Source organism: Caretta caretta, chromosome 1 (genome assembly GCF_965140235.1).
Source record: "Caretta caretta isolate rCarCar2 chromosome 1, rCarCar1.hap1, whole genome shotgun sequence".
NCBI lineage: Eukaryota > Metazoa > Chordata > Testudines > Cheloniidae > Caretta > Caretta caretta.
The window spans coordinates 336,873,122-336,897,377 of NC_134206.1; the positions used below are offsets into that span (position 1 = coordinate 336,873,122).

Consider the following 24,256-nt stretch of genomic DNA (forward strand, 5'->3'; position numbering starts at 1 on the left):
TTTTTCCGAATACAGACTAACACGGCTGTTACTCTGTTACCTGCATAAGCGTTTCCAAGATCCTAGCTATAGACTTAAGATTGGATGCCTTTCTGGAAGATATGCTTTAGTCAACAAAACTTATTGGGCTTAATATAGAAGTAAATGGACAAAACGTTATGACCTATGTGTGACACCCTGGCACCCCAATAATCACGACTGTCATGTAATTAGGATATGTTTTGTACGAAGTATGCCTCGCGACGTATTATTCTAAAAGTCTTGATCTGCTAGATATTAATATCTCATTGTATTGTATGTATTATCGTCATATCATAGAATATTAGGGTTGGAAGGGACCTCAGAAGGTCATCTAGTCCAACACCCTGCTCAAAGCAGGACCAATCCCCAACTAAATCATCCCAGCCAGGGCTTTGTCAAGCCTGACCTTAAAAACCTCAAAGGAAGGAGATTCCACCACCTCCCTAGGTAACGCATTCCAGTGTTTCACCACCCTCCTAGTGAAAAAGTTTTTCCTAATATCCAACCTAAACCTCCCCCACTGCAACTTGAGACTATTACTCCTTGTTCTGTCATCTGCTACCACTGAGAACAGTCTAGAGCCATTCTCTTTGGAACCCCCTTTCAGGTAGTTGAAAGCAGCTATCAAATCCCCCCTCATTCTTCTCTTCCGCAGACTAAACAATCCCAGTTCCCTCAGCCTCTCCTCGTAAGTCATGTGTTCCAGTCCCCTAATCATTTTTGTTGCCCTCCGCTGGACATTTTCCAATTTTTCCACATCCTTCTTGTAGTGTGGGGCCCAAAACTGGACACAGTACTCCAGATGAGGCCTCACGAATATTGAATAGAGGGGAACGATCACGTCCCTCAATCTGTTTGCAATGCCCCTACATATACATCACAAAATGCCATTGGCCTTCTTGGCACACTGTGAACTCATATCCAGCTTCTCGTCCACTGTAACCCCTAGGTCCTTTTCTGCAGAACTGCTGCCAAGCCATTCGGTCCCTAGTCTGTAGCGGTACATGGGATTCTTCCGTCCTAAGTGCAGGACTCTGCACTTGTCCTTGTTGAACCTCATCAGATTTCTTTTGGCCCAATCCTCTAATTTGTCTAGGGTCCTCTGTATCCTATCCCTACCCTCCAGCGTATCTACCTCTCCTCCCAGTTTAGTGTCATCTGCAAACTTGCTGAGGGTGCAATCCACACCACCCTCCAGATCATTTATGAAGATATTGAACAAAACCGGCCCAAGGATCGATCCTTGGGGCACTCCACTTGATACCGGCGGCTGCCAACTAGACATGGAGCCATGGATCACTACCCGTTGAGCCCAACAATCTAGCCAACTTTCTATCCACCTTATAGTCCATTTATCCAGCCAATATTACTTTAACTTGCTGGCAAGAAGTGTCAAAAGCTTTGCTAAAGTCAAGGAACAATGCGTCCACCGCTTTCCCCTCATCCACAGAGCCAGTTATCTTGTCATAGAAGGCAATTAGATTAGTCAGGCACGACTTGCCCTTGGTGAATCCATGCTGACTGTTCCTGATCACTTTCCTCTCCTCTAAGTCCTTCAGAATTGATTCCTTGAGGACTCAATTATGTGACTCAAATATGTGACGTTATGAAGTGGGCTATGTTTGTGTTACTGAAACAAGTTGTGAGGTTGAGAACACCCACAAGCAGCCTTTCAGATACAACAATAAAAAAGCCAAACAATTTTAATGTTTTATTGAGGAAATGCACACAAGCACAAGGATTACCCCAGGAACTGTGTACAACAGAAACCTCTCAGAGATAGAACTACACAATGGGAAATGTTTGACCCAAGTCACAGCAAAAAGAGCTTTCCAGCAAGTGGGAAGAAAATATAAAAAGGGGGAAATGACATCATGACAACACACCTGAAAACACCTGAGGAACAAAGATGAACTGAGGGAAGTGATGGTCCCAGACTAAAGGGATTTTTAGCCTGTGAATGGAACACCTGGGGATTCCAAGCTGTAAGCAAGTGCAGCTTGCCCCTTAAGAATTTCCAGCTTGATTGTATCAGCTCTTAGGGTGAGAATCTGCTATTTAAATCCAATCTAGTTAGTATATTAAGTTTAGTTTGCATTTTTAGTTTATTTGCTAGGTAATCTGTTTTGATCTGTTTTCTTTCACTTATAATCACTTAAATCTATCTTTTATGGTTAATAAACTTATTTTTGCTTTATCTAAACCAGTGTGTGGGAATCATAACTCGGGGCAAAAAGCTGTTGCGTATTCCTCTCCACATTGAGGGAGGGGGCAAATGTTATGAGCTTTCGCTGTACAATTCCCGTGCAATGCAAGATGGGATAATTGTGGGTTTATACTCCAGAGGGGGTGCGTGCCTGAGGAGCTGGTAGTTGCCCTAGCTGTAGCCTTCCCATGCAGGGGCTGGTCCAAGAGCCTGCATGTAACTGCAGCTGGGTGCGTCCCTACCTGTATGTATGCTGGTGAAAGTGCAGGCTGGAGAGGGCTTTGCAGCTTGTCACAGCAGTACAGTGTAAGAGGGAGCCCAGGGTGTTGGGTCAGGGGGGCTCAATGGTACCCCAGTTCCAGGTGGCACCCTGGAAGAACCGGTCACACTATGTTATCGAGAAAATCAGACCAATCTAGTGGTCCCTTCTGACCTTAAAATGTACAAATCTATCGATCTGTGGATGGCTTGGACTGACAAGGTCAAAGCAAAACTTACTTTATTCTGCAAGATGCATTTAAGCTTATGCATTCAATGCAAAATGTAAGTGTTGTAATCTCTTACTGACCAAACCGTTTTATCCTGGAATTCCGCAAAAGGAAGCTCATTAACAAAACCATTTTCACGATAATGAACATGGACAAATGCTACATGCATGCCCTGCTAAAATCTGTTATGAGGTTGCACTACAAGTATTACAGAATTATTTTTTTTCAAATCTAGATAATTATTTCTGGATTTAGAATAATTAGTTTTCATTCCATAAATACCACCAATTAGAGCTTATAAATTGCCTGGAGAGCATCTGTATCTTAAATATCTGTGAAAATTGTAGGTTACCTAACTTCAGTGAAGAATGTAACTGTATTAAAGATGTGATCCATCCACTCAAAAGGTTTTTTTTCTTTTAATCATTTATTTTTCTTGAAAAGTATATATAATGAAGATCCAAAGGTCAAAGCTGACTTTATAGTTTCATGATTTTGTCTTATGTAGCTCTGATCTAGAATGTACCCTATTATTACTGTTTGACCTTATACAAGCGACTGCTCTGTGCCTCAGTTTCCCCATCACTAAGTAAGATAGAAAGAACATGCAGCATCAATAGAAGGTTTTATGTTGCTCTAAAATAAAATGCCCCCAAATGTAAAATTGTAACATTATGGCATATGACTCTGTTTGTAGTGGTCACTCAGCTCTATGGATTACACATTAAATTTCCAGAAATCAGGTCGTATTGGTGCTGGGGTGCTTGTCATTTGTTTTCACTGATCAGTGGGGCAGTTGGTAAAAAGAAATTCCAAGTAATTTCTTCTATTTTTTTCAAAGGTTCAAAAGAATTTCACACTTTTTTACATATTGCTTAGCAGAAAGAAAAGACATTTACAGTATTTGGGAATGCTAGGTAAGGCCAGCTTTAATGTCATGTTTGTATGACAGTTGCTCTATAGGTACATGAAATCTGTTATATGCATGTGTCCACTTTGAGATATTCACTGTTCAGTGATTTGGACACAGTGATCATTCAGACACACCGATATTAAGGGAGGATTGTCCAAATCAGTTCTTACAACAGGATCCCATTGTATTGGCTGCACTCTCAAAGCTAAGATTTTTTTAGACCATTACTAAACAAAGAAGGGTAAAAAGTAAACTCCTTATCTAAATCTTGTCCCATAATTAATTTTTTAAAATAATTACTCTTTCTTTTTTAAGAATTTTACTGAAGCATCAAGATTTAAATGAACCAGAAGAATAGCTGCAGCTCCTTAAAATGTTAGGCATATATTCTGAATTTTCCTTTAGTGTACATCTGCCACACATCTCCACACTTTCAACAGACACATACATACCTGATGGTCTGACTCCTATACCTGAAATGTACATTCCCAGACTTATGTCTCACAGGGCTTTTCAAAGTCATGTATTTTATTACTGACTGAAAAACAGGTACAGGAAAAAATGGTTCGCTATATGCAAGCAAGCTACTCAAAAAGGGGACCTGATTCTCCTCTTGCCCAGCATAATTCAGCAGTAACTCAAAGTCAGTGGAGTTACACTGCTGTCAAACCAGTGCATTTTATTGCTACCCAATTACTGCATACATTCACAATGTAATCAACCCATGTAAATATGCCTGGAAGCTGGAGAGGAATTCAAGAAGGAATCTAGTCTAACCTCCTGTGTAACACAGGCCAAAGAACTTTCCCCAAATAAATTCAAGAGCATATTTTCCACAAAAACATTAAGTCTTGGTTTAAAAATTGCCAGTGATGGAGAATCTACCATGTTCCTTAGTAAATTGTTCCAATGGTTAATTACCCTCACTGTTAAAAATTTGCACCTTATTTCCAGTCTGAATTTGCCTAGCTTCAACTTCCACCCACTGGTTTGTGTTATACCTTTCTCTGCTACATTGAAGAGCCCATTATCAAACATATATTCCTCATATAGGTACTTATAGACTAATCCAGTCACCCCTTAACCTTCTCTTTGTTAAACTAAATAGATCAAGCTCCTTAAGTCTATCACTATAAGGCATGTTTTCTAATCCTTTAAATCATTTTCATGGCTCTTCTCTGAACCCTCTCCAATTTATCGACATCTTTTTTGAATTGTGGACATCAGAATTGGACACAATATTCCAGCAGTCGTCACACCACTGCCAAATACAGAGATAAGATAACCTACTCAGGATTTCCCTGTCTAGGCATCTAAGGTCCTTAGCACTTCTGGCCACAGTGTCGCACTCGGAGCTCCTGTTCAGCTGATTATCCACCAGGACCCTCAAATCTTTTTTCTATCTGAACACTATAGTGAGGTCTTAATATATAACTATTTTCACTTTAGGATTTGATTGTATTTAAACTATCAATTATATTAAAAGAAAATAATCTTTTAATAGTATTTCTATTTTTGTAAAATGAATGGTTAAAGATACATTACAAGCATATATGAAAATTAGAAAGAAAATATAAAAAGCACAGATGCTGATTTCAGTGACACCAGTGCAAAACTGGAAAGACTTCATTAACTTCAATGGAGTTACTCTGTTTTTCCCTCCCACTGTAAATGAGAGAAGAAATTACCCCACAGTTCGTTTGTCATGAGGGGAAAACTACGCTCAACATGATAGCTAGGGAAAATGCCACCCCTTTTCACATTAGTCTCTCCTCTTCATTTGAATGCAAATTCCGCCCTCACATATTTGAGCAAAGCCCAAGATGAGCAGGATCTTTCAGATGGAAGCATACCACCTATTCATTACACCAAAAGCCAAGCAGTGACACATGAATATGGCAGTGGATGTTTGCACTGTATTTTATGGCAGCATTACAAAAGGAAAAGAAAGATACCTTCTCTTCTAACTAAAATTCCTGTGCTGTTCCAGTCAGATAAGGTATTCTTTACATGATGTCCTGGTCTGTTGTGTTGCTCTGCCCTGTTGAAAGGCTGCTGGGGCTTTCACCACAGATGTGGCTGAGTCTGAATGAAAGGTGAAGCGATTTCTTCACTCAGTTCATTGGGCTGTATGTTTCCATGTGATTTTGGACTAAGGAAAGTGTTCCAACATGCGGGGAAGCAAGTTCCATGAGAAGAAACCCACCAAGGAGGCGACTGTCATTGTGCATCTGGGGCCATGTAAACTGGTGGGCTGGTCCAGCAGCAGGGGGAAGATGAAAGCAAGCTCCAAACAACAGCTTGACTCCAGTTTTCTTCTCAGGGCTTTCTTTACTAGCAGACATGCAGACCAAAACCAAACACAGGCGAGAACAGTCCCACTGCTCCCCCTGGGCTTCTCTTAGCTTCATAGCCCTTCCAGCACTTCTTCTAGAACTTCACAGGCCACCCCAGCTGAGGCTTCTCTCCAGGTAGCTCCTGATCTTTGCAGGTGGCTCTTTTCAGGTCTTACATCCTGACTGGTGCAGAGAGCCCCTTCCCTCACCTTGGGTCCCCATTGTCTGCTCCTCTGCATAAGAGGTAGGAAGCCCTGTATCCAATTTCCTGTAAGACACCTTACCTGCAACTACATTTCCCAGTCTAATTGGTCTGAGGGCCTTAACAGGCACACTTCCATGTGTGCATGAGCCCCACGGTTCAGTGCCCTAATACAGGCCCACTCCCACATTACTGCTATGCTAAAATTCCTGTTAATTCAGTCCAGATTTAGGGAAAACTCCCACTGATTTAAATAGAAGTTTTGCTTGAGAATGGGTGGCAAAATGGGGCCCTTATCAAGTGTTTGTTTTACTATATGAGGATGGGGTCTGTCCAAAAGTGAAAAGAGATAAATCACAGGACTGTTAATCCACATGCTACCCCTCAAACATTCACATGGTGTTGCCACAAAACAAGCTGCAAGCTAAGGATGCCCTCAACTACAACAATTTGTGACCTTATGTCAGTGCACACTGTGGCAGGTCAAAATAACTCATTCCAAAGAAGAGCGTGGGGATGTGACATGTTTATCTGTTTGGCCCATATGTGGATGTGTTTTCTAGCACTGACAGCTCCTGTAGGTTGGCAGCTTTTCAGGAGTTTGTCAGCTCTTGATAGCATTCCTATTGCTGCAAAGAAGGGTGGGTCCCACTGTAGATCGCACAGTGATAACCACGCTAACATGTAACCCTGCTTACACTGCTGAGGGCAGTAAGTACATAAGATGCAGAGGAATATGGGAATTCCTGTGCAGCATTTTCACCAACATTTGTACAGTTGACTGAAGTTATTTTCTTTATTTATTCATTTAAATTTAAAATAATAAGCCAAGGCTCTAGGTGCCCTAACAATACAATAAATGCAATGAATCCCATCGGTATAGAAGTAATCATTTCAGCAAGAACTCAGCCAGCCAGATGCCTATCAAAACTCCTTTTCATCTCTTCATCATTGTGAGGAGCATGCTCTCTTCAAAATCCTTTCTACTGCCTTTCTTTTAAACTACACCCTCTAATGGTTACAAACTACTGTTCTTCAAGTATACCACCTAGGAGTGACATGCTGTAACAAACATCCACTGGTGCTCTTTTCTGTCTACTTCTATGCTGATTTTGCGGTTATTATTTGTTTGAAAAGAGTCACAGGGTCTCTTCTTTATAAGCAGTTTGCAATATTTGTCAAGTGTCTTAAGTTCTTTGGACAAAGACATTAGGGCATATGCCTATGAGCTCTCTTATGGAAAAGCCCTATGGAATTTAACAGAAAACCCTCTTGAGGTTTGTAGGTCCTATGTAATTTCATAGACAATTCTATCCCTGCTATAGAAAGGTGATCCTATTCTATTAAGTGCTATAGACTTATACAGTAATATCTAAAAAATTCCTAAATTAATTGATCTATAATTTTAATGGTATTCATTCCTTTTACATTCTACAGGGCGATCGTGACTGTGCTGAAAAGGGGATAGTTTTTCAACCATAACACAGTTGACACATTAATAGACGGGAGTTATCAATCACCTCCACAATTACCTAGAATAAGCTGATTAAAAGCTACAACAATTAAAGAAACCATGTACTTGAAGAAAAAAAATCTGTTAATTGGTGATGAAACTGTGATATGACAGAATACAGAAGCTATATTTTTTTTAAAAAAAAGTATTAAAATAATACTCCTCATCAAGAATTTCATAGTGGATAGCTGCTCTGTCTCTTTCCAACATATGTGACTAACTATGCTGTAACAGAAAGTTGTAAAAAGGTATTTTTTTAAAAAAAGGGGGAAGGGTCCCCTGCTTTTGAGGCTTCTTTAAATACTATTCCGGAAATACTGTAACTTATCTGAACAGACTCTACAATGTAAATTTGTCAAGTGAATGTATAGAAAGTGGCATTCTAAGAGAAAATAGGGGGATATTCAGAGTTAGATATTCAGGGTTACAACTGTTCTTCTAAAAAAAGAAAAGGAGGACTTGTGGCACCTTAGAGACTAACAAACCTAAGGTGCCACAAGTCCTCCTTTTCTTTTTGTGGACACAGACTAACATGGCTGCTACTCTGAAAACTGTTCTTCTGAATCCCCCAAAACTGAGTAACAGCCTGTATGCACATCTCTAGATTCACTAGGTTTATAAAATTCAAACACTGTTCATGCTCTTTTTCCCTCCGATGAATGAAAACCTGGGCATTAGTTATACAAACTTTCAGTCTGACTGCAAACCTCTTGTGCCCGTCTCAAACCTCTAAGCAGGATTCTTGTATCATCCTTCTGTAGAGTCATTTGTAATTGTACCATTTGCAGGAAGAAATTTAATATCCTGATATGTTGCTTCTATCCCTAATGGACACCTATAGCACAATACCCTTTTTTCAGAAGACTCTTAGTTCAAAGAGTACAAAGGAGACACTTCAGACCCTGGTAGTCCCAACATGTGTGGTTTCCTCACACAAGGAAAGGCTGCAGCTGAGCCGAGTGGCACAGAGCCAATCAAAACCACAGTCAGTCTAAACACAGCACAGACAAACACTACATTCTGACACTTATTTGCTACTGGAGAGTACCCTTTGGCATTTGATACTGGAGAGTAACCTTAGGCTACAACGTACGTGAAATCTCTCTCTCCCCCTATCATTGTGTAAGTATATTATGGTCATGGATGCCAGCACTAAACAGATAAGACAGACAGACTGATACATAGATGCCAATATTGTAAAACTTGAGTACCTAAAATTAGGCATTGAAATCCATACTTAGGCATTTAAATAAATGGTCCACTACACAAAAGTTCTTCCCCCTCCCATTGAAATTAATGGGATAAGTAGGTTCTCAGCACCTTTGGTCACTCATTTAGCAGCCGAAATATACCTTGTGTGGCTGTCTTGTGATAAAACTCAAGACAGTTAAATGAAACTCCATAGCAAAATTGTGAGTGAAAACTGGGTTTGATCCTGGGGTACATCTACACACATAGCCTCCTGTGAAGTTAGGATCTACTAAAATCTACACATTTTAATTAGTTACATATTTCAAATTATCACAGTATCAATCAGTTTTTCACTTATTTGATTTTGAGTTATCACAAGTAAATTTTAGTTCTATTATAAAGTGAGTTTACACTCTGGAAAGCACTTCTACAGAAATAGCAGTATATGGTTCCATAGTAATTGTCTCAGTAACTTCAGCCTGAATGCTGTGGTGCTTATAGTAGCAAAACTCCCACTGAAATCATTGGGAGTTTAGCTAAAGTAAAGACTTGTAGAAACAGAAATCTGCCTCCCTTACACGTGATTTCCCCTTCTTCCACTGCCCAGTTGCCAAAAACTGGGATAAGAAAGTGTATGGTAGGAATAACTGCAGCAGGAATAATTCTGTTATCCATAACTATGCCTAAGAGATGGATGGGTGCCATTTGTACATTGTCACAATTCTGACTATACTATTGAGCTCTACGATTGAAAATGATCATTCGGAAAAGCATACAAAGAAATAGGAATAAAAGAATAAGTAATAGCTATTCAGATTGTGAAGTTTGATATTAGAAACTCTTTTCTACAGTGCTCTCATGTCTTCCCTTCAGACAGACGGGCCCACCCTGAGTTACACTGGTATAGCCCACAGCAGAATTTACCTTTTAAAGCCTCCTGTTGTATATAAAGAAAATATAAAACACAGCTGAGGATCTAACTTTCTTCAATCAGAAACATATATGTGATCATCAAAAAGCAGTTTTAGTTAGAGTTTTTGTGCTAGTACTTGGTTTTTATACACTAGGAGCCAAAGGTATGTGCAAAAAGCATCAAATCATCATCCCCACTGGAAATATTGAGGGTTAAACTGACACCCTTCTCTTAGATATGGTCTAGAACAGTGGTTCCCAAACTGTTCCACTGCTTATGCAAGGAAAACCCCTGCTGGGCCGGGTCGGGCCGATTTGTTTACCTGCCACGTCCGCAGGTTCGGTCGATCGCAGCTCCCAGTGGCCACGGTTCGCTGCTCCAGGCTAATGGGAGCTGCTGGAAGAGGCGGCCAGGACGTCCCTCGGCCCGCACCGCTTCCCGCAGCTCCCATTGGCCTGGAGCAGCAAACCGCAGCCACTGGGAGCTGCGATCAGCCGAACCTGCGGACGCGGCAGGTAAACAAACCGCCCCAGCCCACCAGGGGCTTTCCCTGCACAAGCGGCAGAACAAGTTTGGGAATCACTGGTCTAGAAGTAACAAAATTAATTTTACCCAGGGTAGAGGCATGGGCTATGTATGGTAGCACCCAACAGAGGTCCCTTGTAACCCAAATAATTCTCACTATTAGTACAGTTAAGAATATTTAAATTGTCTTCAAAATGTTGAGTGCCATTTAAAACAAAGCAGACTAACATACTAATGGGACATATTGTATGCTTAGTTAGACCCATAACCCCAATGAAATCAGTAAGCAAGGACAGAAATGACCTCACTATTTGTTTGTTTTTTAAATTTTTGTCATGCAAATGTCTCCATTAGGCTAAAGGGAAGAAGAAACAAATACTTTGAGAGGTGTCCTTGCCATTTGTTGATATTTTGGTTTCATGAAGTGCACAGCCTCTATAGGTATCCGACCTAATACATTTCTTTATTGCTACAAGGGGTCACACACACTGACAACCTCCGTTGATTAAAAGCAAACCATGTAACAATGGGAGGTGAGATTATTAAGTCCGGTTACGAGGACGCATCACTTAGCGCATTTGCCATTTAGCCAGCGAAGACAGAAAAAAACAAAAACACAGGACCGGGAAAGGGGCTGAAAACAAACTTATCAGATGAACTGTGTAGAAAACAAACTGACCTTTTTTACATTTTTGTTTAAATCAACCAAGCTGAGCAGAAAGATGTGGTCTTTAGCTCCGATTAGCAGCCAGCCTCTCTCCTCATCTAGCAGCAGGGTCCGAAAATCAAACCCCTCCGCTGAGCCCAGGAATGGGATACAGCTGTTTGAAAGCAGCAAGTCTGTGGGAAAATGAAGAAAATCTTTATAATCAAAATGTTTACATATGACTCATTGGTGTCTGTTATAAATATATGCAACCACCATGGAGGTTGCCGGTGAAATAACTGCAGCGGACAGAATATCTTTCTGGAGTCAAAATACAGTTATTGTTATTCTCAAACATGATTTTTTTTGGCTTTCAGTTGGGTTATATTCTTTCACAACTGATTTTTAATGTGTAAAAATTTGTTAATAAATATTTTAAAAAGTCTCTGAGGAATCAGACTTTTGGAAGAAATTGGAAACAGGGAAAAGGCAAAACTTTGGAAGAAATTTGCTACATCTTTTTCTTGCTGCTATAAAATCTGGCCATATTATTAACATTATTCTGTATTTTAATTACCATTATGATTATTCACCCCACTCAAGGATGAGGACCCCAATGTGCTCAGCTCTACACAAACAATGTAACAATAAAGACAGTCACTGACCCAGAGAAATATCAGACACGATGTAACAGGTGAACCAAAGAGATAAGTTAGGAACGGAAGGATCTGAGAGATTGAGGTAATAATAAAATTGATAGAGGTTAGCATAAAAAGTGAGACAACGTGGGTGAGGGAATATCTTTTATTGGACCAACTTCTGTTGGTGAGAGAGACAAACTTTCAAGTTACACAGAGCCCTTCCTCAGGTCTGGGAAAGGAGAGGATCACAGCTAGATACAAGCTCAAACAGATAGGTTAGCATAAGTAGTTAGCACATCTCGTAAGGGACCATTCAAGGTGAAGTGGGCCAATTAACACCCCTGTAGTCATAGGACAAAAAGGGGGGCTAGTGGGTTACAGATTGTTGTAATAAGCCATGAATCCAGTATCTTTATTAAAACCATGATTTTTAGTGTCTCGTAAAGTTAAAGGTAGCCTGTTTCCTCTTGTTTTTTCCTACCCCCCCCCCCCCCCAGATGTTCTGGTTTAACTTGGATTTAAACTTGGAGAGTGGTCAGTTTAGATGAGCTATTACCAGCAGGAGAGTGAGTTTGTGTGTGTATGGGGGTGGGGGGGGATGTGAGAAAACCTGGATTTATGCAGGAAATAGCCCGACTTGATTATGTAAAGAGTTGTCACTTTGGATGGGCTAGCACCAGCAGGAGAGTGAATTTGTGTGGGGGGGTGGAGAGTGAGAAAACCTGGATTTGTGCTGGAAATGGCCCACCTGTTGATCACTTTAGATAAGCTATTACCAGCAGGACAGTGGGGTGGGAGGAGGTATTGTTTCATATTCTCTGTGTGTATATAAAGTCTGCTGCAGTTTCCACGGTATACATCTGATGAAGTGAGCTGTAGCTCACGAAAGCTCATGCTCAAATAAATTGGTTAGTCTCTAAGGTGACACAAGTACTCCTTTTCTTTTTGCGAATACAGACTAACACGGCTGTTCCTCTGAAACCTGTCGTAAAGTTATGAATTTAATCTCCCAGGCTTGTCCTTTGAAGGTGTTGTGCAGCTGTCCTTTGAGCCTGGGAGCTTAAATCCGTAAGCTAGACACTAAAAATCATCGTCTTAATAAAGACCCTGGATTTGTGGCTTATTACAACAATCTGTAACTCAGGCCATGTCTGTGTGTGCAGCGCAGCAGCGGCGCAGCTGTACTGATATAGCGTCTGCAGAGCTCTCCCATCGGCACAATAAAACCACCTCCACGAACCGCGGAAGACACAGCGCTGTGTATACGAGCGCTTCTGTCAGAGTAACTTATGTCGCTCAGGGGGGTGGAATACTCACACGCCTGAGCGAGTATGTTTTGCCGATATAGGCTGTTGTGTAGACATAGCCTCACTAAGCCCCCTTTTTGTCCTATGACTACAGGGGGGCTAATGGGCCACTTCACCTTGAATGGTACCTTTGAATATCTGCTAACTACTTATGCTAAACTATCTGTTCCCTCTTGTATTTAGCTGTGACTCCTAGGCTATGTCTACACTACTGCCTATGTTGGGAAAACTTATCTCGCTCAGGGGTGTGAATATTCCACCCCAAGTGACACAAGTTACACCAACATAAGCGTTCGTATGCACGGCGCTATGTCAGCAGGAGAGTTTGTCCCGCCAACATAGCTTCTGCTGCTCGCGGAGGTGGCTTTATTACGCTGACGAGAGAGCTCTCTCCTGTCAGCATAGAGCGCCTTCACCAAATGCGCTGCAGCTGCGTTGTAAGTGTAGACAGAGACTAAGTACCTTTCCCAGGCTTGAGGAAGAGCTCTGTGTAGCTTGACAGCTGTCTCTCTCACTAACAGAAGGTGGTCCAATAAAAGCTATTACCTCACCCATCTGGTCTCTAATATCCTGGAACTGACATGGCTACAACACTGCACAGCATAAAAAGTCTCAGTTCGCCACTTGTCTACCCATACGGGTGGTTGGGGATGTACAGGAGCATAGTATTAACATTTGAAACAATCTAAGCAACACATATGAGACTCAGGTATGGCACTATGGCGCAGTCTTGCAGTAGGGGGCAGTATGGAGACAAACCAGCCCAGCCAATGCTAAAGGAAGCTTGCATGGTGCCTGAGCCAGGCACAATGGCCCAGGTCCTCAAGGTATTTAGCTACCTACCTCCAGGAGCCTTGGAGGAGCACAGCCAGTGTACCCGCATGAAAAGGAGACAGCGTGTGCTTGCCCCACATTGCTGATCTATCAGCAGAGGAAGTGAGGCCATTGCTAGGCCCCTCTACTCGCGTTGTCTAACCTGAGCAACAAGTGCCCATACTTGAATTGAGCTGTTGCTTTTGTGAGACATCCACTTTGGCCAACACTGGAGACTGAACAGGGGAACCTCCAAAGCTAAAAGCATGAGTCTCCACTGCTTGAATTCCAGAGACCCCTTCAGTAGCATGGGCTTCATCTGACTCTGTGGATCCGTGACAGAAGGGGACATGTAACATAAGCCAATCAGTGAATTACACTTGCACACAGAAGAGCGCAAAGACTATGACTGAAACCAGCCCAACAAAGCTCTGGAGGACTTTCTGCCTAGGGACCCTCTTTCAGGGTTCTTACCGGGAAAGCAAGCATAAACCAGGGCTAAAGTTGACCAACCAATTCATCTACTGATATTCTTCTGCCTGACAGTCCCCATAAACACCTCTGTTCTTAGCACATCCTCTAATTCTAACACAGATTATTAAGATAGCCCCACCTCTTCCAGTTTGATTTCTTTTTACTACATGTCCAGCATGCGGCAGTGCTAGATCAGTTTTCCCTTCACGCTGTGGAAGAGAGCACTAATTTGGGGAGAACACACTTAAACATGCAGAAATCATGCATGGCCTGGTTCCCTAAACCAAACCACACACATCTTTTGGGAGAGACAGATGAATCCAGGGATCAACAGAACAATATCAAGGTTCCTTCCTTCTCAAGGTAGGTGGACTTACTCCCACTCCTTTATCTAACCAGCATGATTTATATGCCCAGCACACGAAGAAAAATGTTATTGGGCTTTCATGAACAGGAAGTCCCCATTCAACAAAATAAACGGAATACCCCAGAGGACTCTTGCACGCAAACAGAGATATGGCAGACACTATAGACTGCTCAAGGATTAAGCCAGTTTCTTGGGAAAACAGTATTGGGGAAGAAAAAATAAATATTTTATCATTATTCATCTGCTAATGAGGATATTGTTTCAATAGTTATAAGCTGGCTCTTTGTCATCGTTATGTATGAAGTCCAGGTATTATTGTCTGGCTCATTATTGAATGTTGTTACAGCACAAGCTGCAGACAAATTGCCCTGTATTGAAGCTTCTGTTCCCTTAGGTGAGATTTATCTGGTGCTATTTGGAAAAGTCTTAAATTTAAATGGGATATTAATTCAATTGTTCTGCCTAAGCTGTTTCGGGCAAGGGCTGTCTTTGCATGCATCTTTTAGAGCCAAGGATGTTGCCGGTGTTTAGCAAATAAATAGTATTTTACAAGGGCTGTCTCTTAGTCAGACCAAGAGCACAAGAAAGGAGCTAGGGCTGCACAGGTTTTCATGGCATGATGCTATGAACACCTGAGCCCTGTCCAGACTGCTCCTCAGGCTAAAATGCAGTTGTTGGAAACTGGGTACCAAATTTTCCAGTGGAGACAAGGCAGCGTAGCCTGAATATCTCCATTTATCCACTGAGCAGGTACAGCACACATAGTTAGCTTACCCATACTGATCTGCCAATGGAGGTTGAGGGGATGATTTATTCTCCATGATCCATTCATTTGTTGGCCTCTCTGGAGGCAGCCAATCAGTGCCACTTATGGTGCGTTTTTTCTTTTTTTTTATGTGTGTGTGATGTGGACATCTGTCCACTGGGAATTAAAAGTTGTTCAAGATTCTTTCCAAAGTTGTTGTTAATATTATTTGTATTACTGTAGCGCCCAGAGGTCCCAGTCAAGAATGGGGTCCATTGTACTGGATGCTGTGAAAATACATAGGATAAGATTCCCTGCCGCTGTGCACAACAGAGTAATGGGTTACAGCCACTTAATACTCCCTCAGGCTACTCTAACTTGAACTAGCAGCGGTCTCTAAGGCCCTGTTCAGCAGCTGAGCATTGCTGGAGAGCATCATGCTCCAGTCACTCCTCCCTCCTGCCCTCCCCCTCCCCGCCCCATCAGCTCTACACCATTCTGGGATAAAAGCAGAGACCAGGGTGTCTGGCCCATACTACATGTAAATCCCTGCCCTAATGACTTTGCAATCTAGATTAAAACAATGCATAAGAGTTGGGTATAGCAGACAATGGATGGGCTCAAGGAGGAGAGATGAGAGTAACAGCAATGGGAACACACAGCTACATAGATCAGCCATGGATAATTTGCTGGAATTAATTTTAAAGAAACAGGAGATTTTAATGAACGACTGTAGGCTGGTACATTTTAACAGTTGCCCCCTCTTTTTTTTAGTCCCAAGTCTCATGAGCACAAACTCAAAATGATAGATTGTGTGATGTGTCTAAATGAGACCACTGACCTCATTTTTATCTGCATCCTAGTAAACCAGGATTTGAATCTGGGTATCCAGCGATAGACAGCTACTGTCCTCTCCCACCTGGCTCTGATTGCCATAGCTCATAAAATCAGTCAACATGCTAAGATATATAGCAATGGAATCCAACATATCTGAGAGGGGAGGAATGAGGCACTGGTTTCCTTTTTCATTTGCTTAATTGGAAGGAAATCTCTCTGCAATGAGCATCCCAAAAGGATAATACGTCATTCCTTCTTCATGAGCAAATACTGTCAAGAAAACTTAAGTAATCATCTCAGGCAGCTATTAAGGGGAAGTGAAAGGGTTGTCTCATGACTGGAACACTTGACTGGGAGCCTGGAGAATTTGGACGGATTTTCCGTTGTCTTGTGCAGTAATTTATCCTGCGCAGAGGGTGAAAAATGCTATCAAATGGAACAGCCGCATTTCACACTGACTTTATGCAGGGGTCAATGCCAACACAAGGTGCAAAGCAGTGAAGGATCCAGCTGGCAGTGTTTTTACTTTTAACTAATGTATTTCTGAAAAAAATCTTGGAAATTAGATTCTGCCTATTGCCACTGATAGGATTAAAACTGAGATGTGACCCATTAAAATCTTGCAAAGCAACATTAGCAGAGAACTCATTAAATTACTTCCAAATTAATCATTACAACCACTCACATTAAAAAGAAGCCAAACTTATGGGTTTCCCCCTACCCCTTTTGGGTAAATCTATTAAAGGTGATCAAGGATATTAAAATGATCAAAGTTATCATGAAAAACAGCCCTGTCCACTGCCATCCAGGAGAATTTATTGCTTCTCGGAGAAATGTGTAGATTTGCAGCACTGCACCTTGATCAGTTAGTGGCTGACTGATTCCAACAGTTAAACTGTGTTCTCATATTGCGCAGGAACAGAGTTAATTATACATATGGTCGTTTATTAATGTACGGTGAACATTCACTTTAAGAGGTATGCTTTCTGTTTTATTAAAGATTAAAGTTTTTATCACTTCCTCAGAGACTCCGGTTGGGTCATTAAATCGGCATGCAGCTAGTTCCTCATCTACATTAATGTTTGCCCATTAAGTGGTGGAAATTACAGTCATGCCATCATTTTTATTAATGGAGAAAAGCATCTCAGTAAATCTGACTGGCTATGCCAGTACAACTGTTACTCTACAGTACAGCAGTGCTGTAATAAAAATATATTGTATTATGAATGAACATGCCACCGTTTGCACTGTTTACCAGGGACTTTAATGTGTAACCCCACCCCCGACTGCAGTTGTGCAGATAGTCCTATTGACTTCAGCTGTGCAAGACTGGGCCCTTATTCTTGGACCAGTGCTCCATCACAGCGTTCAAGACGCTGCTAGCTGGAGCCACTCTCATTTCGATGACCTAATGGAGCCATTTTTCTAAATTATGGGCCAGGTCATCAGCTGGCATGAATGGGCACAGCTCCACTCATTTCTAAAGAGCTGGGCCCATTTACAGCGACTGACAAGCCTGCCTTAAAAGCACGTGTGTGTATGTGTACACATTTGAATATACTTTTTTTTTTAATATCCGGTGGCATTTTTCTCAGTAACTGAGGTGTTAGCTCCTGGAGTCTTGACTAAGCTGCTATTTTAAATGTCCAAGAGTAGCAAGAGCTGCAGAATGAACGAGATCGGTGCGGTGTACAGAGCATTTCATTTCCAAACAAATTTGACTAGAGAAACAGCTGCACAAATAACAGTTAAAGTATTATTATTCCAGAGATGATTAAATGCTGCTTTGTGACTTCATGTTATTGGTGAAAAATGCATAAGGCCTGGTTCACAAACTCCATGTAGCCAAACTAAATAGTTAGCTTTAGACAGCACAAATGAAAACGTATCCAAAATATTTGTTATTATGAAGAAGACCTCAGGCTGTGGATTTACACAGGTTCCCTTTTTCCGAGAGCAGCTTATCTTTCTTGCGTTACTGCCAAATAAAGCAAAGTCATCTTTGTTACCAAGGCAGTTCAATTCACAGATTTTTTTTAAATGGAACTATGGCCATTAAGGGTTACACACGGAAAGTTTAATCCAGCACAAATTATTTACAGCCATGCCAGCCCTGGAATACCACCAGTGGGTACAAGCCACATCCCACCACTCTATTCACATGGCAGGTCAGTGTGGAATGGAAGAAAAGAAACCCCATCCTTGAAACAAAGCTCTCTCTGGGAGAGCTCATACAAATTAGCTTCCCATCACATTTGTTCCACAATTCCCAGTTCTCAGAACTGCACATCCTGCTTCTCCTCCATCCACCTCCCACAGCCTCCTGCTGTAACTTTCCTGCAAGCCTCAGGTAGACAGTCTGTACTGTTTCACTGGAGTCCATTTCTCCTCCTCTCAATTGCCATTTTAAGTGAACCTAGTCATAGGGAAGTAGCTGAAAAGCCCTACTCTCTAATATCTTGTGAAGGAAAGGTGCTGAATCTTTAGCCTAATGGACTCTTCTCTTCCTCTCCTGAATCCTCACAAAAAGGAGTTGCCAGCCTGGGAGAAGCCAATAAATGTAGGCTTCTGCCCTATCTTTTAAAAGTTTTCCCTCAGTGACTGAGGTTCAGGCATCTAAAGAAGAACACATCCTCTATATTGGGATGTTGGGACACTTAATATGCTCCTCACTGAATCCTCAAATTGTTCCTAAAATCTGGATTACAGTTTTCACCTGTGGGATTGGCAGGACTATTCACTGAAAGGGCAGCTGTAGAAGGACTTGTGCTATCTTCCACACTCATTATCAGGATTTAAACTTCAGGAATCTCCCATCAATCTTAAAATTGTGAAGGAGGCAAATCCTTAATCTATTCGGCCACAAATCCCCTCCCCGCTCTGTTCCCCACATATCTACCAACCAATAAAAATGGAAGCAACATGCCACACAGTTCAGCTAGGGATTGTCCTACAAATTGGAGACAAAAGGGACATGAACTGGGGGACTCCTAGGTCTACAGTTGTTCAGGTCCTAAAAATGGACTTTGACATGAGCTGAATTAGAAATGTCCTCCTAGCCTGGAGCGCTCAGAGGCTCTGTAGGTCAGTAGCAGTAGTTCATTTTGTCTGGACCAATGAAATTATAGAATTGGACCCACAATATTAAAGCGAGAGTCAAGAAAGCCCTGGCTGGGATCATTTAGTCGGGGATCGGTCCTGCTTTGAGCAGGGGGTTGGACTAGATGACCTCCTGAGGTCCCTTCCAACCCTGATATTCGAGGATTCTATGAATGAACTTTCATCTTAAGATCCTGTTCCCTTACCTCCAAATTTCTCATGTCTGGTGTGGAGGATTTTAAAAGTATCATGAGCACAAGGTAAATAGTGCATGCAAATACGCACTAATCAGAAGTACAATGAACACAAAGGAGACATTTTGTGGGTGGAAAGACTGGCAAAGTTCTCTTTGGCTGTCTTATTTGAATGGTCTGTGTTAAATGGGTTTACTCTGAACCTCTCTTCCCCACTGCCACATCTGTCCCCATCACTCTGGCCTGCCATCCCTCTTCCATGAATTTCTTTACCATATTTATTTGAGTGCATGATCCAAAGATCTCAAGTTCAAACCAGACTACATTCTCTGAGGGATGCTCAGCTACCAGAAGGCAGGCTATGCTACAAAGCACATAGCTACCACACTGAGTAAAAGGTAAGGACTGGCCTAAAGAGACTAGGACTAGCCAGCGCATACAAAATTTTAAATTGGCAACAGAATGGGTTCAGCAGAAAGCTTATTGCATCAACATGAGCCCAGCCATTTTGGGAGACATTAACTTCCATTAATACAGCCCACCGTGCAGCAGATTCAGCATTTGGTCACAGTCATAGTCAGTGGCTCAGCAGGCAAGTAGCTCTTTACAGTTCAGATGTTCATGTTGCACATTTCAGGCAAATCCAGGTGTTAAAAATGTAACAGTCATACTTACCACGTACAGCAAATAGAGCTTTACTTTCCGAGAGACATACATACAATTATCTGTGGTACTATGCCTCATTTTAAAACAAAATAACTGTCATTACACTTGTCTCCAAAATAGCACCAGCTTTTTACTTTAAAATGTATTTTGCTTTTGAGTTACTCAGAAAGGATTGTTTTCCAACAGTAAAGTCCTATCTACCTTTAAAACTGGTCAGATTTTGCTTGTTTGCAGTGAGTTTTAAGTCAGAAACATGACTAAAAATGGCTACTTTGACCTTCGCTATTCTTCTGCAATGACTTTTATAGCACAGTTTGCTCCATTTACAAGTTGAATGATGATTTTTCTCACAGCGAGCTCTTCAGGTTCAAGCTAGGTTCATCCTGCCACTTACATCATCACCTCAAAAAAAAAAAAAAAAGATCCTGCAATCTGGACATAGCTGAAGGTACACAAGGCAGACTAGAACCCAGCTCATTTTTCCTGAGCTGTACTGGCTTTGAGGACCTAACGTGAGTAAACAACTGGTTTTGCCTGGAAAGCACATGCATGGCTCTAACATACAGGTGAAAAAGCTGCCCTGCTCCTTCTCAGAGAGCATTTGAGAAAGGAGCAAAAGTGATGCGCAGGGAGGAAGGTGAGTGGAGATGTCAATCAAGAGACCCAAGAGATACCATCAATCAATCAAGAGATACCATGTGGACCCAAGCTCACGGTGGTTCTCTCTGCAGACACAGAGTTGATGACAGGCTGAGGGAATGGCCAATAGTTCTATGTACGGACCAGATCCAATGACCTAAATTTCCATATGGTGAAGAGGCTATAGGAGAGAATGTCTTCTATTCCTTCCATAGCCTGTTCACCAGAGGGCAAATTCCGAAACCTTACCCAGTTTTTGCTCCTTGCCCCCACTCCCCACTGGGAGTTTTACCATTGATTGTAATGAGGCTTGGGATTCAACCCTTGTCTTGAATAGGAATTTGCTTAAATAAAGACTGATGAAGAACTGGGTAAGGTATTCACAATCTGGCTCCTGTAGAATGTGTGATACTACTGGTAGGTGCTGATACATGTGGTTCTTAGTGTGATTCATGCTTGTCTGACCCACTTCTTGGACCATGTGTTTGGTGCCAGAATTTGGCCCACAGGGAACAGTTCTGTTGAATACAGAGGTTCCAGTTTATAAAGTGTTTTTTAAAAATAGTATCTCCACCCTTAAAAGTTTCTCCCCAGTTTGAAACTTATTTGCCAAGTCTCTGATGAGAGCAATTTTTGATAACCAAGTAGACAGGGGTTTATAAGTGAAACAATGGGAGACCCTAACCTAGCGTGGCGCGAACAACTCTGCTATGATAAAAGTGTTAAATGACTATGGACCATAAAGCACATTAAAATCAATTTTAACGGGCTTGGGAGAGTAGTAGAACAGCACAAACTTTTGCTGAAATAGGTGAATTGACAGAGTTAGGAGAGTTAACACAAACACATTTATTGGCTTAGTTGTCTTTAAACTACTTTCAGTACCTTCTTTGTAAGAATGTTTCATTGACAAAAGAAACCAAATAGGTGCCTTATTATTCCTATGACTGTGAAAAAAAATTGGTAATTTTCTTATTAGCATAAGAGGAAAGTAAGAACTAGTGGGGTTTTCTCAGATGTAGTACTGTTTAATTTTCTAATGGTCTCTGAGTCAGTATAAAGTATAAAAGGTGTTAATTTTACACCCATGCTATGAGCTCATCAGGTCTCACCCCATAAATTGGGTTGGGCCTGGTCAAGACTTGGATGTGACAGCAGTGGAAAATTAAAAATCAAGGGCCAGATCCTCAGCTTGACTTCAATAAGGCCATGACAAGCCACAGCAGGTATCCATCCAGGCCCCAGTTTGCTGCCGAAAGTTGTGCTGGCAGTTCTATAGCCGACATTCTTCCCTTAGAATCAGTACTGAGAGAAAGCCCCCTCATGCTGTCACACGAGACATAAATGTGAGTCCTGGCTACTGATAGTAACTACATGAATAAGGTGTCCTGACCACATTAGTGTTTTGGTAATTATATTCTGCCTAAGCAGTTCCAACAGAATGTAGTTAGGTCACGGTTTCTAGTTTGAGGTTAAAACCAATAAAACCACATAAAAATCTGAGAACAGGTTATTATAAAGCACAGATGGGGGGGCAATATTTATTTTACATATAGTTCAGAGAAACCTGTTCAAAACACTGCTAAACAATATTTACTCCAAAACGGAGCCATTACTTGTCTAAAAATAAAATAAAACAGGAAAAATATATTGAATATCCTGTGTATGATCATCTTTGTTTCCTGTCCTAAACCATTTTGTGGTCTTGCTGCAAGTTGTTAAACAGCTTCTACACTTCATTCCATTCAGTGAAAAAAATATCATTCAGTGGTTAAGTATCTGGCCTAGATCTTGGGTAGACCTAGGTTCAAGTCCTTGGGAAGACCTAGGTTCAAGTCCCTGCTCTGTCACAAGCACTCCCTTATGTTGCCTGGGCAAGTCACTTGGCCTCCCTATGCCTCGGTTCCCCATCTGTAAAATGGGGATAATAGCACCACTGAGAGGTAGGGCAGTGCTATGACATTAAAAATGGTGAGATGTTCATGTAATGAGGGTCATAGAAATACCTAAGATAGACATAAAAAAATAGCTGCATTTCAGCCATAAGAGTCTTTCAAGAGTGTGTAGAATAATAACCTCATAAGTAAAGTGATTTAGAATCCTGTATATTTTAAGACACTTTTTTACAATGCAGGCAATTAGTTTAGAAACAGACTAAATTCTTAATGGGGATTAGAAATAGGGACTGATTTGTTTTGTCTCATGTGGGCAGAATTTTACCAAACATTTCATCTCATTAATAAAAGTGAATCCCATTACAGTATTTCATTGTGGAAAGAAGATTACAAAATATTTTGTGTGGGTGAATTTTTTCATAACTAACTCCCATTTATGCTATATAAACTGAGTAAAACAGAGTTTAAACTATTTACTCCAGTAGCACTTGCATGTACTTGTTAGACACTCATTTAATTCTAATGGGCTATTCTTGTTAAGAGTTAAGTTGTTTTTCTCAATGGTGCTGCTAATTAATGCACCCTAAAAGCAGAACCATTTTCAGCAATGAAAAAAAATCTGCATGGTAATAGCTCAGATTAGCATAATAAAAATTCTGACATGGAAAACTAAATTATATTCTCAATTGCATTTTGATATTGATGGAGTTGAAATTCTGATAAGACATCTGGAACCAAATGTCACTGTATATGTAGATTTTTTCTTTAAAACATTATTGATTTCTAGTAGAGTAACAGATAGCGCCCCCAACCAGGGTTGGAGCCCCAGTGTGCTACATGATGAACACACATGGGCCAGACACAGCCCTTGCCTCAAAGAGCTCACAATCTACTTCAACACAAAACACAACTAATCAGAAGGAATGGGGCAGGGAAGATGGAGGAAACAATAAGGACATGCGTTTACACAGGCCAGTTGTGTGCGCTGCCAGATTACATCAGATCGGTTTGGGAGTTTTTTTAGTTATAATATATAAATAAAGAGATAACTAAATATAAACTACAGGCTAATATTACAGCTCAAATAATGCGGGTGGGGGGACTGAAGCAGCATCTGCATGTTTTATGTATAACCTTTGCTGTCAGCAAAATACTCATGTAGAAACACACATTTTTCATCAGAACATCTCAACGCATTCTACAAAGGAAGTCAGCATGATTATCCCCACCCTACATATGGGGTAGTGTTATGCTATACAAAGCACACGGGATCTTTTATGACAGGTTTCAGAGGAACAGCCGTGTTAGTCTGTATTCGCAAAAAGAAAAGGAGTACTTGTGGCACCTTAGAGACTAACCAATTTAAGTGAGCTGTGGCTCACGAAAGCTCATGCTCAAATAAATTGGTTAGTCTCTAAGGTGCCACAAGTACTCCTTTTCTTTTTGGGATCTTTTATGAGAGAGAAGGCAAATACGCCATATTTATTGAAAATACAACAGTTAGCATATGCTTTTCAGTCACACATCATGCACACAGTCCTGCCAGTTGATGTTTTTATAGTTACCAGTCTGTTGTAGCTCCAGTCAATCTAATGGCCAGTTAGTTTGAGCACGAGTGAGGAGCT

At 41.2% G+C, this 24,256-nt stretch overlaps 1 protein-coding gene across 4 annotated transcripts in view; it reads right to left on the minus strand.

The window, feature by feature from the left end:
• The window catches only part of LOC125630489 (semaphorin-3D), a 199,755-nt gene that overhangs the window by 91,687 nt on the left and 83,812 nt on the right, over positions 1–24,256 (minus strand). For all 4 annotated transcript variants that reach the window (XM_075124521.1, XM_075124522.1, XM_075124520.1 and 1 more), the window contains one exon: positions 10,988–11,148. In XM_075124521.1, coding sequence (XP_074980622.1) covers positions 10,988–11,148 — 161 coding nt within the window. The remainder of the gene's footprint in view (positions 1–10,987; positions 11,149–24,256) is intronic.